The following is a 19,131-nucleotide window of genomic DNA, read 5'->3' on the forward strand; positions in this document are numbered from 1 at the left end:
AATCTGGTAACAAAATGTTTTGCAGATCCATTTCAACTTATTCTCAGGCCTTCAGAATCCAAAGTGCATTTAAAATGAGCACAGTGCAACCTTTTTGTTTGTTCTCCATGACTTGGAGTTTGAAGTTGAAATAAAGTACTGTATAAGACAAGATGAGCAAGTTTGGTGTTCATTTTTGCAGTAGCAGCACGAGCTCCTCTAGTCCCCAGATTTGCCAAACATAATCATGGCCTTCAAGATGTAAAGCTATTTTTGCCATTATTTCTTATTATTATGCCAAATATGAAAGTTGTGATTATTATAAACTACATCGCCAATAATTCTGGTACGTCTCGTTTAACAATGGGCGATAATAAATGTGAAATAACATACGCATAATCAGCAGAACTGAAACGACAGCTGCATGGGCTCTGGGATTAGTGACCACCTGTAAACTCTGCTTTGGGGACTGATAGGGTAGAAGAATATTCAACGACTATGAAGTTCAGCTACAAGCATGTGTTCTAACTGGGAAACAGATACACTGGCCAAAATTGATTTCAGATTACCACAATACTCGGAACAGCTTTGTAATTTCTGCTTAAGTGATAAAATAACTCTGAACAAAGTCCAGACGCTGTACATATAGATACCCTGACTGGGAGCAGGGCTGACCTGGTGGCAGAGCACTTTGCTGAGCCTGGCTCAGACAGGGCTCTGTCAGCTCTCAGCAACACAGTGCCCCCTGTGGCCTCCTCCAGCACTGGGCTCTGGCGCCCGTGACGTGCTCAATGTCGAGTGGCTTGAAGGTGGGCGGGCTGGAGGAGTGTACCCGCTCACTCTCAGGCTCCCCCGCGTGCGGTCACAGGGTTTGTACAGCAGCTGCCGACCAAGAAGCGGAAAAAACAAAACACTGGCTTTTCCCCACACAAATAACTGGCGATCGTAAACGTAAAAAAAAAAATGTGTATAACACAGGTTGCCCAGTGATGACTGTAAGCGGAATTGACTGTATACAGAAGTTAAGACCACACACTTGTGAGATTATTAATACGCTTGTTTGTTTTCCTGTGTAATCACTTAATGAAAATATCATCAGCTAAGATGCGGGAGACACTGCCAAGACACACAAAGAAATAAAAACGGCGAAGGCTCCCGCTTCTACTCCAGAAAGTGTGCAATCCAAAGAGAGGCCGGTATGGTAATGCTGGGGGCTATCTGTGCTAACTTAGATAATGGAGAACGTAATCAGCAAAAAGAATGCAAGACCCAGACAGTGGCAATTAGGGAAGCCAAGACTGCACATCATCCCCCATAATATAATAAATCACCCAATTACAACAGCCACTTATGCAATCATATCCCCCTCTCTGTGTCCTTGGAGTATTTCAGGCTTTCAAAATCAAGGAGATACAAGCTGTCAGGCAGCATTTCCTTCATTGCTGCCGATTTTGACAGCGCGGGCAGAAAACTCTTTGAAGTTTAAATGCCGTGGGTGAGACTGGGGGGCTGTGTGAAACCTTGGGGGGGGGGCGTCCTGCACACTGAGCCCCACGCTACCCATGAGCGCTTGAATCACGCCAACATACGGATTCCAGCTCAAATAGCCCCAACAGCACGTTCTCTGGAAATAACGGTACTAAGGAAAACATACAAAATAACTAGATAATGCTTAGAAGAAGTTATAAATCAGAGGAAACTGTAAATGTAGAAAGGACTTTAACAGCTTTCATCACTCAATTTCATATTAAGGAGGTGTTCAGGAAATTCATTCCAATACTGCCCTCGGCATCACTGCTTGACTTGACATGCTGAACTGTCCATGGTCTGAAGCTCATAGAGGAAGAAGACAAAGACATGACAGAAAGATTCTCTGTCCTGACTTTTCCCCATTTACAACACACAAGCTTTTGCACAGAAAGGAGAACAATAAGGGCAACAACTGACTACTCTGCATCAAAACAGCCAGCATATTCACCAAAACATTGGATCTGCTTCACTTTATGCTGCAGAAGACCTAAACACAACATGATGGCCAGGTAAGGCGATTTGTACAGTACTGGTAACATTTATTGACAGGCTTGCAACATACTGAGCCAAAACCTGCAAAGCTCCTGTACAGATGTCCTCTGCAATTGTGAACAATTCCCCAGGGCTCTTTACAAATGTGGTCGTAATGAGGGGCTCTACAGAAAAAATCACGTCACCTGCACTGCACTAGAACAAAATGTTCTCAAAAATCTCTTACTTGGAAACGAACTGGGCAGCAGCCTATTAAACTGCAGTGTGTTTCAGATTACATCTCAGAGGTTGTACAGTTTTGAGAATGCATATTCACTGGATGTACACCCTTGTCACATACATTGAAGCTAGCAGATAACCCGGTGCTGGAACGGCTTCTACAATGTGCCTCCTTCAATCCCCTGATCGCATTGTGCCACCCCCAAGATTATAACTACTCGGACACATGTAATACAAACAGCCTGTTACGTAAACCTAATCCTGCGTCCACGGATGAGAGCAGCAAAGAGCATACACTCCAGCACGGGCACGGGATTTTCCCATTTCTACTTTTCCATAGGGCGTCACAGTTCACATTCGCTCAGAACTGAGACTGTGGGCAGAACTGATTAACCTCACCTGGATCACAGCGACAATTTCACTGGTGTCCTGCGCTTGCACTGGCCCCACAAAGACAAGTGTTCTAAAACTGCTGCCAATCGAAAGAGACTGTTCCCATCCTACTGTACTGTACTGCACCAGTAGTCTGTTGTGGAATTTTTCTACAGCCCTCGAAAACGCTTTTACATAAGCAACCTACAAAAAAGCGCTCTGAATACGCAATCAAAAAGTGCCGATTATAGTTAACTATTGCATAATGATGACAAGTACTGTATATCTAAAATAGTGTAACTGTCTGATTTACTTAAAATGTTCAAGGAATTAACGAGCTTTCAATTCCACAAAGTATACATCTTAGATTGACTAGGCATTTTCTGGTGAAATTAAAGAGAAACAGCCACCGAGGAACAGCTAAATATTTATACCAATCAGACACTAATATTTACCTCACTGACGGGAATTGCTGTCAAAGGTTAAGCACCTTCCAGATGCGGTAACGAATTTCACTGCCACGCTAGAAGATAAACTGTGTGTGCTCTCCTTTACAACAAAATGGGTTCTTGCCAGCTTCCGAAACACACACCAAATACGTAAACACACAAGCACAAATCACCGCATCACAACAGCTGTCAAGACATGCTCCAGACCTGGATACAGATTGTATACACGTACAGTACGTAATAAAATACCTGCTTTTATAAATCAATCGAAAATCGAGATTGGATTTCCTAATCAAATCGGAGCCCTTCGATTCCGAGTTGGTCACAAGTACATAGTGGGTTTTGCGCCCCCGTTTATGAGGCATCGTTAACACGATAAAGTGCCCGAGTCGGTGGCAGCAGGGCACCAGGAACGAAGGGATGAGAAAAGATACGTACTGCTGTAGAGAGTGTCTATCCAGGAGAGCCTCGGAAGGCCTTGGTGGCTGAGATGCTCCATGCTTAGAATCCCTGCGTGTCCGTTTCCCTTTCACCACGGAACGACAGCACTCATCGCACTCACACAAAGACCCAGGAGGAAGGCAAATCCGCCAGCAAGCCGGTCTGCCAAGCAGGGAGCGCAGAACGTGCCCGTTAACTGGCAGAACTCCGGAGCCCCTGCTCTGTTACAGCGCCTAACACACACACACAGACCTACTGTAAGAGGCAGGGAAAAAAAAAACCAAGGGGGCTGGAGCGAAAACACAGCCAACCGTTGCTAAGGAAGGAGCGGCTCTCCCTCTGCTCCCTCTCCCAGCCTTCAGTCTCTCTAGAAAAAACGCCTGAAGGCGCTGCTGCCCCCCCAAGTCTCGCTCCAAAGACACATCAAAAACAACACGATGGAAATAAAGGGCGCATGCCTTTAAGAGATGGCTGTTGAGGTCTGTTTTGCTCACTTTTCACTCTCTCCCTCCGGTCTTTCTGTCTCTCAGCTGAAGCTGCATTAGCCTCTCTCTCCAGAGGGGTATTCTCTCTCCTTTAATGGGCCATCTCCACCAGTTAATGTGGCCTTATGCGTCCATGAATAACAGACAGCTCCGTTCTGCCGAAGAAGTTACCCCCCCCTTCCACCAACTGCCCTCTCTTTAACAACAAGAAATAAGAAGTAGTCAGGAATTGAAGATCCAGCTCCTTCCAACACGGACACCTGACAACAGCTTTAAGAACAATCGGGAGGCAGAAAGGGGAAAACGTGACCGGCCCGGGCCAGAGGAGATACAGGGTGTTGATCGCAAACAAAGGGAATTAGCTGGCGTTTCGCGGGGAGTGCTACCAGAGGCTGGGCACGTCAGTAGTTCCCGAGACAGAGAGACAGATGGGATGAGAGCTTTCCCTCGGATTCACATGGTAATTAGCCGGGCGCGCTCCGCCGGCGCTCTGCTGTCGGCAGCTCCTCTGGAAACACCTGCCGGGAGCCGGTCCAGACCCCCCTGTGGGAGTTTTGATGAGCTTGAGACGGGAGGTACAAAAAAAACAAAAACAAAACAAAAACAACCAACTACAGGGGCAAGGCAAAACAAAAAGAACAGAATAAGGACCCGTGCTCATCCCTCCCAGTTCCCCGAGCATCCCTGCTCTCCAGTGCGGAACTGTCCTCGCGCCACCTCCAACGCTGGAGTGAAAATGTACCGAGCAATACTGTGCGGCCATTCTTACCAGCCCCTTTTTAAATCACCAGTTTAAGAGAGAAAAAGGAAAGGTGTTCAACACGAACGCCACATCTGCCGAACACATTATTTCGGTGCAGAAATAAAGGATTGAGGCTTTTCTTTTTCTCGGGCCCGGTTTCAACCCGTCTCTCTGGCGCCGTGTTCCTGGGGAGGAGGTAGCGGACCCGTTCGCCCGGGAAAACCACTGGTGGCAGGAGGTAAGGAACAGGCTGAACACTTGCGCAAGAGGACCTGGTTTATTCCCACTAACCGGCAAGGACACCCGCATGATCCAGGAGAAAGGCTTCTGCTACAAGGTTCACCACGTCGTTCAAATTCCAGGAGAAAACACCGCTCAGAAGGAATCCTAGGGGCACGTTTTGATTTATTCGAAGGAGCCTCACGCATCACGGCCCAACACCCCTGGGACTGCCCAGTGTAAATCTCAAGCCCCAAAACCCACAACTATAAAGAAAACGCCAAGAGCCGCCACTGTCCAAGTGAATATCTACAGCACATGAAAAATAAGACAGGAAAACTGTAGGGGAACTGAAGAGCTGGCGAAACAATAAAAATCACTCTAGATATGCAAGACTGCAAAGATATCACACAATGGAAAACACAAAACAATTAAAAAATTAAAAAGCACAGAGCTTCCAAGAAGTATTTTGGAAACAATGGAACCAAATACATGTATTATTACAGTTCAACTACTGTTACCAAGTTATAAGTCAAAGTGATGCATTCTGAACGGTTATTATGGTTCCTATTCATCTCTGGGTGTTGTCCTTCCTGCTCTTTAGGGTCTGTTCACACAGGCGTGGTGCTCCTCCAGCTGGTGTGCACATTCGGAGAGGAGTCATGGCAGGTATACAAAGCCATGAATATATTCAATTTGCCAACTAATGTCGATTTGCCCAGCTCCCCTCCTCTCCATCTCAATGTTAAAGATTGGGAATTCAAAAATCAGGTGGCCACGCATGAATAAAAAATGAAAGGAGCACACGACAAGTGAAAAATGTATTTTTTTCCCCGTATTTTCTTTGTGTTTAAGACAATAAAAGGCAGGCGTTAACTGAAGCAGAACGTCTACATTAAGACACAAAACCTCACAGGACGACCCCCCCTTCAAAACCAGCCCCGATGGTATACAAATCCCCCACATTGTCTGCTAACAAAGACTCAATTTAAAACGCCAGCTGGAATAGGCAGTCATTCACTCCCTGCAAAGAGACATAAAAAGTGTCGATATGTTCACAAAGCTGTTAAAAAGACTGATTTTGAAACCTTTGTTGCCTAATTTGGAATTGTTACTTTATAAATAATGAATGTTTTTTACAGTATGTGGTCCTCATGGGTTTGTGATCACGAATTAGTACGGAGCTTAATGAGTGGCTTGAAATGGGAACAGCTGAGCTGAAATGTCCCTACCAGACAGGGCTGAGCTGACAGCAAAATGATAGATGGTGTCTTGAAGGCAGGCAGAGAAAAATCTTTCTAAAACAACCTGCTCACCTGAGAATCGCCGAAGATGCCTACTCAATCAGAAGCAGAGAAGAAGCTTCCTCATTGAAAGGCAGGGGTTCTCTTTGTTTCAAGCAAGACTCTTTATTTTTCACCATTACAGTAAATAAGAGTTCACTGACAACCCAGTAACAGGCAACACAGATCATGACACCACCGCCCTTTGCTGTCCAATACAATCAAAGGAATAAACACCAGTCAAAAAGTGTCCAGCGCAGTGTGCAGATGCGCGGCAATACCACTTTTAAAGAAACACTTACCTTCTTAAAGGGTTTGGGAAGCTAACGCATACTCTGTACATTTCTAACGACCGATCAGCAATAAAAGTATAGTGTAATTTATCATCATGCTGTAATAAAAATCTATTACATTATCATAGCTCTCTTAAAGACGGGGATCATTAAGAACGGTTACGCACGACAGCGCTGTGGCCAAATGAGTGCAATTATTCAGTCTGCACGCCTCTATAACATTCTAACAGTCCTGTTAGCGCTAACGGTCCTGTTACTGTACTGTATACAGAATGTCGACATCAACTGCATAAGCACACAATGTGTGCACGTGGTTTGAACACTTACAGAAAATAATCTGACGGCAAACCTATTGCTGCACAGTGACAAAACACATTAACAAAGTGAACAAGAGTTTTCACACCTCGATTGGTGTCCCCTGAGGCAGCTATTAAAAATAACCACTGAGGGGTCCGTCTGAATTCAACAGAGCAGAGTGGGCTTTCAAGGGCTTGTCTCACCGTGTTTGATCAAGTACCATCTCCACCTCCTCTGCTGGCTGAGAAAAATAAAAAAAGTATCTATTTCATAGATAAGCACCACATTCTAGGTAGCCAAATTTATTGCAAATGAGCATGTGTGGCTTTGTATTAGGAAGAGGGAGGCTGGTAGGTTAAACCAAGAGCTTGCCATGTTTATAATCTAGACAGGTTCAAAATAAACAGGAAGTGGCCGTCTAATGTTTGCCTGGCAGTGCTATTTTTAATTCACTGTCACACCAGTTTTCCCCAGTTATGTCATATGCTTGAAATGAACAATGCAACACAGAGCAGTTTGTTACTTTACCAGATGCCTGCCCAACGTTGCCCGGATTTTATCACATTTCAGTGAATCGATGCGTACTGCTCCCCAATGAAAGAGAAGTGGTTTCTGGGGTCACCCGGGGTGCACAGGGGAGATCACATGTCAAGGCTCCAGCCTGTGCTCGTCTGTAGCGTGACACGAACAGAAGGGGGAACCCTTTGAAAGCGGCCCTTTCGAACCTGTGCCATCACATCCACTTCCAGCATCTGTCACGCCGCCAGTGCACACTTCTACAAATATCTTTAATTAGCCGATTACTTCAGCACAACGCTAGGACTTCTTCATGGCACTCACTCTAATTGGGAATGACAGCTTGTGGCCTCATCTCCAGTGCTTCCTGACAATTTGCTTTTTAAAGCGGGCAGAAGCAGCTGATCTTTCAAGGCAGGAGGCGCAGTTCCACAAGCCCTGGTATTCTGGAACGACAGGGCAACAGCTTGTTTTCCAGGAGGTCTACTGTACCTAGTTTCGTCCCCTTCAGACTGAGGGTGCGTGCCAGTATATTCTGTGAGTATAAGTGCACCACTCCGCAACAGCACGACCCCAGAGTGCAAGAGCAAGGGATCTGACAGAGGCAGCCATAGCGAGTGAGCTGGTCAGCTACCAGCTGTAGCTTCGTGTCCAAAGCTGCAAGGACACACAACGCTCTTAACATCCTTGAGAGCTGCAGTCCCTTGCCCAGCACTGTACTAACACCCTATGGCTATGAACGGCAGCCGTTCTCAGTGTGCCAGGAATGGTTTGGTCAGTCCAATGGCTGAATTACGATTGCATCTGTGGGCTCTCGAGGCAGATTCCTCACCGATTTCCACACGAAAGGAGCCGTGTGTAAAACAACACACAAGACGTAGCCCTCCATTAAACCCGAGCTAACAGAACAACTCAAGTGAGCACCTTGAGAAAAACACACTTAAACATTTGTTACGGTCATTTGTACACACTCTGCACTTTGACAGATAAGTACAGAGCTACAGTACTGTTTTCCAAACAAGAGCAAGAAAACCCTGAAAGCATTAAACCATAAGGCTGGCGTTTAGGTAACGCCACTTAAAAGCCCGTAATCGTACATAATTAAGTACAGGAAATGTACAGCCAGAGCTCTCTAGTCTTTGTAATGAATGTAAACAGGAGGGTGAATAAACCTGCCCTTCAAAGAGGATGACCCACATATGTGTGAATTAGCACACTAACAAGGAGCCTTCTCCCCGGCCTCTCCCCCCGCCCCCGATCGCGCAGCGGGGCGTCTGTGCCTCCGGCTCACTCGCTCAGCGTCTCCCCCCGTCCCCCGGGGCCTGCCCGTCTCGCCGCCAGCGATGCCGCGCCCCCCCCCCCTCCTGGGGCCCTCCCCGCGCCTCCCACCTCCCGCCAGACGGCAGCGGGCCGGGGCAGCGCCTGTCTCGGCAATGAGGGTGAAACTGTCAGGGGCTGAGTGAGGACAGGTCCACAGACACGGTTTCTTCAGTCCTCCGATGTCAACTAGAAAAACTTGCCTATGTTTTGTTTTTCGCCGCTCTGTACTGTATGTCTTACTTTTAAGTCTGCACAACTTTGGAGCAGCAATACTGCATTTGTCATGGGAAAACAAAGCAATGTCCAGCCTTCCGAAATTAAAACCGGACGACCCTCCACTGGTATAGACTGCAATTCACAAGGCGAAGATTTGGGTGTTTCTGTATAAGTCCTACAGCTATGAAACCTGGTCTTTCCAGTACTGTGTATCACAATATACAATTTTAATCTAGCTGTCTTTCTAAAGATATGGGTTTGGGAGCAATTATTAGGTGTTATTAAGTAGGTGGTGGAGCAATCCAAAGAAAATTAAGCAATACAGAGAGCACTGTTCGTCATCGCCCATCAATATCGAAATTACATAAAGAGAACAAAACTGAAAAATAGTTTTTCTCTGGCGTGTAAATGGATGTACTGTACTTGCATTAATGTGGGAAACAGACCTGGTCTTATATGTATCGGACACACAAAACCATGCCGTGCTTTTATTTCACAGACCGTCGCTGTACAACGGCTCTTTAATAACAATCCAATGTGAAGAGATCGATCAGGAACCGTAAGCGAATCGTTTTTCTTTCCATTCCACACACTGTGTCAATGGCAGTTCCTGCTGAGACCTGTCAGTCCTCCTATGAGCATGAAATACATCATCCCTCCTTCCAGTGCACAGGTGGGCTTTGTGCCATGCTGCCACATCATAAAGTTTAAAAAATAATAGCGGAATGAAGCTGCAGGAGAACTGCAGTATCTCATCTTTCCAGCCAAGACCAGATCAATTCAGCTAATGGTCATATCTACAGTATACAGGATTACGCAGTATCGCGGACATCAAGTGAATTCAATAACTAATAACTAGGACTGCTGGATAATTCTGTTTTTTTACGACAGCAAAAGCCAAGGGTTGCTTTTAGCTTCCTGATGCAAAAAAAACACCCAAGTGGGAGCCGAGCAGCGGTGCTGAGAAATGATCTGCGACTGAAGTACAAAGCAGGACTGGTACGAACCCGCAGGAACGACAAGCGCGGCTTTCCTTCATATATGGCAAATGATCGATATCGAAAAGACCGGCTTAATAAATCAGTCAGGACCACTTATAGAGACCTGTGGCAGTACAGCCGCAGCCTTGCCGGAAATTAGCTTTCAAAATGTAGCCGTCCTTCTGCATAATTCAGTACAGCCTTGCTCTCTGTTAGCTTATGCTTTTGGTAAGAGTGTATTAATTGCTACTGAAGATTAAGCTCTAATTCGAGAGGTCTCAACGATTCCATGTTCCTTATTTGTTCCTGTACAGCCGGGGGTTCACAACACATCATCAAGGTGGTCGCCATGGGCGATAATCTGGAAGGAGCATTGCACTGCTAAGTAATTCATTAACACCCACAGCGTTACAGTGGTGCAACAAAAACAGGATTGTAATTCTGGTTCTCGTTTTTTTAGAGTATTTCACTGCTCTAGATCTGGCTTTGAAGCAGTGGTTTCCAATCCCGGTTTTGGTGACCCACACACCTGTTGATGTTCGTTCCATCCCACCTTAATTAGATAATCGAAGCCTTAATCTAAGAAGTTGCCTCAAATGTATATTCGGATTTTGTTACTAGTCACAAGTTCAGGATTTAATTTCACTTTCAAAATTCAACTGTTAAATCTCCAACATGTTTAAGAGCTAAAAACAAACAGTTTTAAATGAATCTTCTAACTAATAAGTCAATGAAGGGTTTTGATCGTGGTGTGTGTCACTAGGACCAGGCTTGGGAACCACCTCTTTAAGGATCTGGTTATTTCGTTATCATTGTGTAACGGATACAGGTAGTCTTCATTCTGACCTGCCCAGTCAGACCATAAGCGCCTTTCACATCACCTTTCCCTCCTGTGTGAATTAAAAAAATAATTATCACAGTGAAACGCTCCTTTCAGACCGCGGCCCTGATGCTTTGAGGTGGGAGCCCTGAACAGCAGCACAGTAACTGGCCGAGTCCAGTACAGGAGCCCTCAGCTCCGAGGTACAGCCTCCACCGACTTCGGCGGGGTCCGGCCAGCCAGGACCAGATCAATCCGAGCTGCGTGTGCCCAACGGGCTGTGCTTCAACATTGCGATCTGGAATTCGGGAACTTGCTTTGCTTATGAACATAACTGAAAGCCTGTCTACCAGTGTAAATTTCCAACACACTCTGGCTATTTGCTAGCCTGAAATTAGAGCCAGAGGAAAAACACAGTTTGACGCTATTACAAATCAAGAAGGCTTTAAAGATTGCCTGTTTTGATACCAGCTGGATGCAGTATTAATAACTTGCAATCACAGCCACGAAAACGACTATTTTAAAGTCCCAGTGATAAAAATCTCTTTCGCCTTGTCTTTGGGGAGTGTTGGAGAGTGAAGGCACGCTGACAGAATTAATTAAATCAGACCGCTCATCCCCTCCGAGGGCACACTTACAGATCTAAGACTTAGCACTGGAAACAAATTGGGCTCATTTTCCTCAAAGGAAACTTGTTTGTTTCCCTGCCTGTTTTAAAGTCTCTGCTCTTCATTAACCACTTTGCCAGCGGTCAGGCAAGCATTTCAGTGGGTCTGCAGCAACCAGAAGATTATAAAAAGAAAATCTTGGCCGACCTCCTCAATGTTAAGTCTCGTATCAGGGTAAAGTCTCGATTGTTACCACACTGATAATTGCTTGATCTCCCTCATATTTCTGCCACTGAGCGGCACCTTAAGCTTGCTACATCAGAAAATCATCTGCTTTTTTTATCAACCCTTCTGGAGCATTACCAACCCACAGTGGAGCACGGACTTACTGGGACAGCTCATTCATCCTCTCAGCCAAAAGGCTTTTACCAAGCTGGTGGGTCCCCCTTTCTCTGGCTGGGTTTTCTGGGGGCTCTGAATCTACATGAAAGCAGTTGTTTAATTGTTTTAGAAGATAAGGCGTGGGTAACGGGTATGGAATCACTTGGACCGTTCCATCAGAAGGTAGACGTAGAGTATGCAAAAAACACAATTTAGCACTGTGCCCGAGCTCGTCCTACATCCCACGACACTGGCGTTTGAGTGACTTTATTTGTGTGGACCAAATTGACTCTTGACGTCTTTTTGTAGAAGGGATGAAACTATTCGTCTTTAGTTTACCTCCCCCCCCGTCGAGTTTCATTTCAGTGCAGAGCCGTAAACAAAAAGAGGGTCAGTGGGAGGGAAGGCCCTCTCAGGTCTTGAAATACAGACGTTTGTACGGGTGAGCGTGTGAACAAGTGAACATGCGCAAGAATACTGCATGTGTCCAAGTCGCTATCTTACACACAACTTAAAATCACTTTGATCTATTGAGGTCAGACACTGCATGTATGAGCTACACAGGGGCTTCTCAGACACTGGATAAAGGACCTCATTATACTCACCAAGAGCTGGAATATATAATCACAGCCAAAACACACACACATACCCTGGCTCGACCCCAAGGGATGACAGATTTACCATGCTTATTTTCTTCCACTGGGTAATGTTTGCTTCTTGACGACTACTTGCTTTCACGAAAACTCGGGAGAGGTCACGACAAATACATTGACTGAACGTGCGCGCGCACACAGAAAATGAGTCAAACAAAAATAAACGCATGTATCCGAGATTTGATTGTCCTTCTATAAAGAAAAAAGACTGAATGACATCTTGACACGGGAAACGCTGTGAACTGGTGTTGCTGCCGTGCAGAAAAACAAATTGCTCAGCAAGTTCAGTGCTCACTAGGGAACTGTCACCTCCTGCGAAACTGCTCTGTTCTGCAGCTAGAACAAAGAGTAAAAGGTCTATGCAGCAATACTTTTCTGGCATTGTCACAGCTCTTCGAAACTGAAAGTCCCATGCTCTGCTTCAGAGTCAAAAAGCACTGTCCTTTATTGAAGTACATTCCAGTGTGATCCAGGGCATCACACTGCCCCTTAGTGCCTATCTGATGGTACTGCAAATGTCTGGGGAAAAAAATCAAGTCATTTCTTTCAGCTGACATTGACCAGGCTAAGCTGAAGTACTAATTTTACAACTTATAAAGAACAGCATTCTTTCAAGTCAAGTGCTGACTGTGGCATTTAAACACAATTTAGTGTTTTTCTTGTTTTTAGTGGAAAGAATGTTTTACTGGTTTTAAGCTCTTCTCTTCCAAGACTGAGACCTGTAACTTAAAATCAAACACCATTCACTTTCAATCAACAGGCCTACTCACTTTCTTTTTAATACTCTGCTATTGTAATTAATCTAGGTCATCTGCTACTGCTTATTATTACACTTAACATCTCACCTCAACTGCACTTACCTTCTTCCTGTATAGATGATACATTCTAAGAGTAAACTGGTAGATGAATTAAGGCTGGAAACTGGTTTTCTTGAGGCATCTGAGGACTAACCACAACGTGAAGAGGCAGCTTCTCAACTTCCTTGTGACATTCATTGCAATAGTAACTGCTGGAAATAAAACAGCAGGATGAAGCTGTAACTCTGCCTGCTATTTATTAGTTCTTCTAGCAGATCAGAACTATACGCTGTGCTTTCTAGTTTTATTACTTTAATGCGAGAAGCTGCACTTTGTGAAAGAGGTCATATTGTTACACTGCAGGCCCAGCTGTCCTTGCTAAGGTTTTTTCTTTTATTTCTTGAAATACTAGGGAGAAAAAACCTGATGTGTTCAGACAGCGCTGTGTATTTTTAATTAAACATGCTACTGAGTGGCTCACAAGGAAGCCCAAATCAGGTGCTCTGCCTCTAGCTTAAAAAAAAAAACTGATGGGGTGGGTATTCAGACTGTTGGCATTCCAATAGAATCAGTCCTAGGAAACTGAGATCGCAGGGGTCCTGTGCTGAAGACTGTGACCGGGGAAGCTTGCTTGGTCACTGGATGTGAGAGAAGACAAGACACATCACTAAACCAGCCCATTACTCTGATCCCCCCACAGCTAACAGCCCAGAAGTAATGGAGCTTTGTCTTCTGAGCACTGAAAGGGCTGGGCCTGCAGCTCAGTTTGGCTCTGACTAACCCCGCAGCCCCGTGGCGTGAAAGTGAACGGTCTCCTCACAGCGGCCCACACGCAGGCCTCTTTCCAGGAAGCAGAGGGTTTCCCCTCACAGCGGCACCCAACGGTCCCTCAGTTCTTTTCTCGCAACAGGAGCGTAAGAATCGAGTCAGCAGGCCGGCTAGCGCCACGCTCGTGCGCAGAAACGCAACTTGAACTACACCCCGGGGACTCAGGGCTTGGTTTCAGTGGTTGAGTTCTGTGGCTTTTTTTAAGTATTCAGATCTAATTTCTTCAGCCAATGCAACCCATGTTAAACACGATGATCTGGGAGGCTCAGCGAGACGGGAAAGCGCGGTCAAGTTCGATTCCAAACACGCAGACTTTTAAAGTGACCATTTTAGCATCTGCTCCACTAGGAGCTTTTGGAACAGCATCCTCCTACCAGGAGCAGAAGCTGGCTACTCGACACTCACAGCAGGGTGTCGATGTGCCAACTCACAAAGACGTTTATCCGTGATTCGGTCTGGCCAACAGGGTCTCGGACGAAGGAAAGGCAGAGCGGGACGAAACTGAGCCAGAGGGTGTTAAGTGAAAATTTCCAATTAGGTGGGTAACAGAATAGGACCTTCAGGCAGTGAGTGAGCCACTCAGTGCCACCTGCCCAAGTTTCCCACTGCTTTAGATGTATTATCCATTTCACTACAGTGGGGCGAGATGATCACAGAGGTGGAGAGAAAGTGCAGGCTGGACACTGAGGAGGGATTTGTGTTTATTTTAGGTGGATTACCACACGATTGTGATCACCGTTGTTTGTTTCAGTTGATAAATGTTATTTTAATAAGCTTACGGCCAACACATTAGGACTTGAATAATCATATAAGGGACGGTTACTTATGTCTTTTCACCATACATACTACTGTATATAAGTTCATTATGGAACAATATAGGGGCAGACTTGGTTATATGAGTATTTGGTTTAATTCATCACAGTTCTCTGCAACTAACCCTCACACATGTCAAGACCCTATTTGAAGACATAACATAAATAAACACATTTATCAGTCATCCTTTACAATCTTCTTCTGACTCCCTGAGTGAAGGTAATGTGCTTAAATTTAAATGTACAGTACAATCACATAACTACTGACTGCTACTGATTCCGACCACAAGGGGGAGCTGCAAACACATTCTCCCATTTATTTTAAGCTGGCAGAGACTTTATAAATTCATAAACAGCATTTAACCTTCAAATTTGTTTTTACCATAACACCAAAACTGCTCAAACAAAATAAATAAGTCCAATTAATTGAACGGATACTCTATATAACTACATAAAATATTGCAAAGAAAATATGGAGTTCGTATAGCAGCCAATCACTCAAATAAATGGATATCCGAGTTCCTCATTTCGAAATAAAGCTATTTTTACACCAGTGAAAAAAATTCAGTCCATGAAAGACATCATAATGCAACAGGAGAAACCTGAGTAACAATGTTATACCACTGCAGAAACGTGAAATAAAGTTTTTAAAAAATCTATATTATAATTGCTTGACGGCTCTTTCCAACCGAGTCCGTGTAACAGGCCCAGCAGTGCCCAGCATGAGGAAGTGGTTTAAGATGTCCTGGGTTAACTGGTATATGAGCTTGTGATCTGAAACCAGCTCCTAGGCCTGAAAGCTTTAAAGTAACCCCACTAGCTCCACTCGAACTATAGAGCAGCTACACGAATAGAGGCACTTGCTCAGAGCACAGGCGAAATCCAGCATCACACGGCTTCCAACAGCCTGTTAACGGCCCAGGCTGCGTTGTTATCCGTCTGTACGAATATCCAAGCACTGATTGGAGGGTTGCTGGAACCTGGGATCTGGCAGTTATATCAGTGAGAGACAGACTCCGCTCCTCCACTGGGTGCTCAACTATAAAGCATTTCGTCCAACAGCCACCGGCTCAACACTGGGCATAAGCAGAGCAGGTCGCCCACAATTACCCCTCCTTCCATGCAGGGTTTGTAGTGGTCACTCGAAGGGAGTGACCATGAGGATTTCAGACCGGAAAGGTATAAAACAAAGACTACAAAAGTGTAAGAACGGCCTCCACTGATTACTGTACAATTAGGGCCAAAGCACCAGACCTGAAGAAAACCAGCACAACGTGGAAACTCCCTGCTCATCCTGAGGGTCTCGACCAACAGCATCAAGACTAATGTACTCAGTCATTCCACTACGTGGGTGGTCCCAGCACAGCAGAGATGAACAGTGCCGATACTCTGCCATTTAAAAATGGGGGGAAAAGCGCGCTTCTGAGGGGCGAAGAGCCCTTTCAAGCCATGACGCACAGAACAATACCACACATTTATTTTTAGAAATGTCTGGCACCATGTCAGGGGCTCAGCTGTTACCTCCCAAACCACAATCGCAACAGTTGAGGAGGGACCTGTGCTGCTGCAGAGAGCAGGGAGTCCAAACAGCCACAGAAAAGAACAGAATTTGTCTCATGCCTTCTTACGAAATAACTAAGGTTGCATGCGAATTAATTATACTGTAGCAACTCAGAAAAAGGACAATATAGGAAACTGAATATTAAAAATGGCAAATGACACCTGTGCTCATATTCACATCTCCATTTTTGGGTTTCTCAATTCTTTTTTTAAAGATTTCTCAATTTCCTATAGTCTCAACCCCAAGGCGTCCCTTTGACTCCGCGTGATTTTATGACGAAACTTAGGCTCCTTCTCTCACTTACGTCTTCGAATGAGAGTGGGGTAATCTCGACAAACAATCTCTAAAGCCACTCACCACTGACTGCTCAACAGTGCATTTAAAAACCTGCGAACTGTCTTATCCATCGTCAATGAGCAAAAGCAAACGTGCTCCTTCCTTCGAGGAGGTCATGCAGAAAGCTCCGCTCACTGCCACCCCTACGGCTCTATACTACAGCTCCTGCTTCTCTTCTCTGCTGTGGGCTACTGGCTGTGGTAAGTGAAGGAAATGAGTCTGCAAAGGGGGCTAACCAGCCTAGCTGAAAGGGAGCTCTTGGTCAATGTGCTTCACCACACAGTCAGCGCCATTGCAGCCAAAGAGGAGGATTTTAAACCCAGGACAACATTGCTGATGTCAGTCACGCTGGACCCTCAGGCACTCAGGCCTGGAAGTCCCAAACTGTGGTAGAAATTTGGGATAGTCCGAGACCAGCGGTGATCAAGACGTGACTTTACAAATCCAGAGAGCCGCTAACCAAAACACAGGCTGCAAGGTTTCTACAGGCTTTCAGAAACCTAACAGCAGCTTAAAATTGCTCCATCAGTAAATTCAACAAGTAGGTTGTAGTAAGCAATGAAAGTGAAAAAAACATGTTTTGCCTAAGCAGGCTGTCTCCTTTAATAGCATCACTTTCATGTCAAACCTACCTTTTCCTGTTTAGCAGCGGCGACAAACACACAGGCTGAAGTGCATCTAAAACCACTGAGAACAGATGGCAACTCATCTTTACACAAAGGGTTGTGGGAGGGTGAAACAAGTTACCCAGTCATGCTGCCAACGCCAATAGCCTGCCTTCTTTCAAGAAAGTGCTCGAAGGGATGCGGAGGGCTACTTAGCTTCCAGCAACTAACTGAGCTAGACTGGCCTCCTTTCATTCACAACTACTTGAGCAGACCAGCCTTGCACCTTTACCAAGCAACGGTCTTCACAGACATGCAAACGCCCACCATAACAATAACATAACCAAGGCACTGCAGATGCACAGATGTTGGTGATATTGCAACTGAGCTGGAAGAAAACTGTCCCCAGCGACTGCTGTTGCTCTAGGCCTATAGCAAGGTGTGACTATTTAACTCCTGAAAGCAGCAATTTGATTCAAGCAACCTTTTGCTCTTGTCGTATTCATACATCTGCATTACCTGCATCAGACTGCATGCAAATGTTCCTGTGCTAAAACCAAAAGTATGTTAGATGATAATCTCTTCCAATTTTGAAAACAATTGTCTTTTTTGGTGGTTTTAAATAGTGGCACTGTGACGATCCTAAATCATTTATCTCTGTTCTATCAGCCTAGAGTGTCGGGTTCCTAATAACCCCCTGTAGCTCTGAAACAGGGACTGAGAGAGAAATACAGAAATAACTTCCTTCTACACAAGCAAGGTTGTGTGTCCATCTGCAAAGCTTCCTATACGAAACCGGCCTGTCTGTTCGCCTCTTGCTAGGATGTATCTATATAATCATACAAGTTATTAAGGTACATGTTGTATACACTGAGGTATGCAATTGTACATATTTTTTTGTTTGAAGCCATAACTTAAAAGAAGCTTTTTTTCCCCCACTTTTGTTTAGCATAAATGTCTTTGGATTTTCCAGCAGGGTTTTCAGGTCTTTTGTGCTGTTGCCTGACACTAAACACTACTGCTGTGAGAAAACATGGGCCCAAAGGCTGTGGGATTGCTGCAGTCTGGGGGTTAAAATGACAAGGCCGTGATGCACTTGGCACAAAACATGCCGCCACTTGCATGAGAAAATACACTCAACCATCTTTCCTGCACGGCCAGTTTGTTAATGCATATTTTATAACTGTCTTTCGCAAAACAACAAAACATTTCTTCTTTTCCAATGACACTTTGACATTTTATTGAACAGAAAATAAGACGCAAACGAAAAAAAAATAATCACAAAATACAGCTCAGGTATGTCTCACAGCTGGAGGCTCATGGGTCCTGGGTTCGATTCTGGACTGGATGTTTAGGTGAACAAAGTGCCATGCTGTCTCCCTGTTTTCTTCCACCTTATAAAGACATCCTGTCAAGGTTCACTAGTGCCCATGTGGGCAAACACCTGTGACGGAGCGACACTGTCCAGGAAAAAGAAGCCGAGGACAACTGAACACCATCCCAAGTTGAAATTGTTACTGACTGCCCACTGACAGATGGGCAGTAACAGCTAAAAGGTGAAAAGAAAGAGGTTGTGAGCAAAATAATAATAATAAACTGATGTAAAACTGGATTGTTTTACACACTTAGCCTCAATCACCCAGCACCTCCCTGAACCAGAGAAGTGGCCAGCACATCCCGTTCCGTTCTGTGGTTTCCATGGCAGCCATAATACCTGAACCGGTCGCAGTTTACTTAAGGTTCTCCGATTTCAAATCCGTGTGAGAGCAGGGGAGAGGGACTCTCCATCTCTGCCATTTCCTTAGAACTCCCAAGGCTGTCCAGAAAAAGGTTGGACCGAGCAGATCTTGAAACAGCTGCTTCGAGGTTCGCAAACAGTACAGAGTCTCAAAAACAG

The 19,131-nt window shown here is 45.1% G+C and overlaps 1 protein-coding gene across 2 annotated transcripts in view; it reads right to left on the reverse strand.

Annotated features, from left to right (window-relative positions):
• The window catches only part of abr (ABR activator of RhoGEF and GTPase), a 157,952-nt gene that overhangs the window by 127,720 nt on the left and 11,101 nt on the right, over positions 1-19,131 (reverse strand). Inside the window, exon 1 of one of the 2 annotated variants that reach the window (XM_015367428.2) lies at positions 3,480-3,884. The exons of the other annotated variant lie outside the window; for it this stretch is intronic. Coding sequence (XP_015222914.1) covers positions 3,480-3,540 — 61 coding nt within the window. The 5' untranslated portion in view covers positions 3,541-3,884. Of the gene's footprint in view, positions 1-3,479; positions 3,885-19,131 lie in introns of those variants that run through there. 2 annotated transcript variants of the gene reach the window in all.

The sequence above is a fragment of the Lepisosteus oculatus genome, chromosome 26 (assembly GCF_040954835.1).
Source record: "Lepisosteus oculatus isolate fLepOcu1 chromosome 26, fLepOcu1.hap2, whole genome shotgun sequence".
Taxonomy (NCBI): Eukaryota; Metazoa; Chordata; class Actinopteri; order Semionotiformes; family Lepisosteidae; genus Lepisosteus; species Lepisosteus oculatus.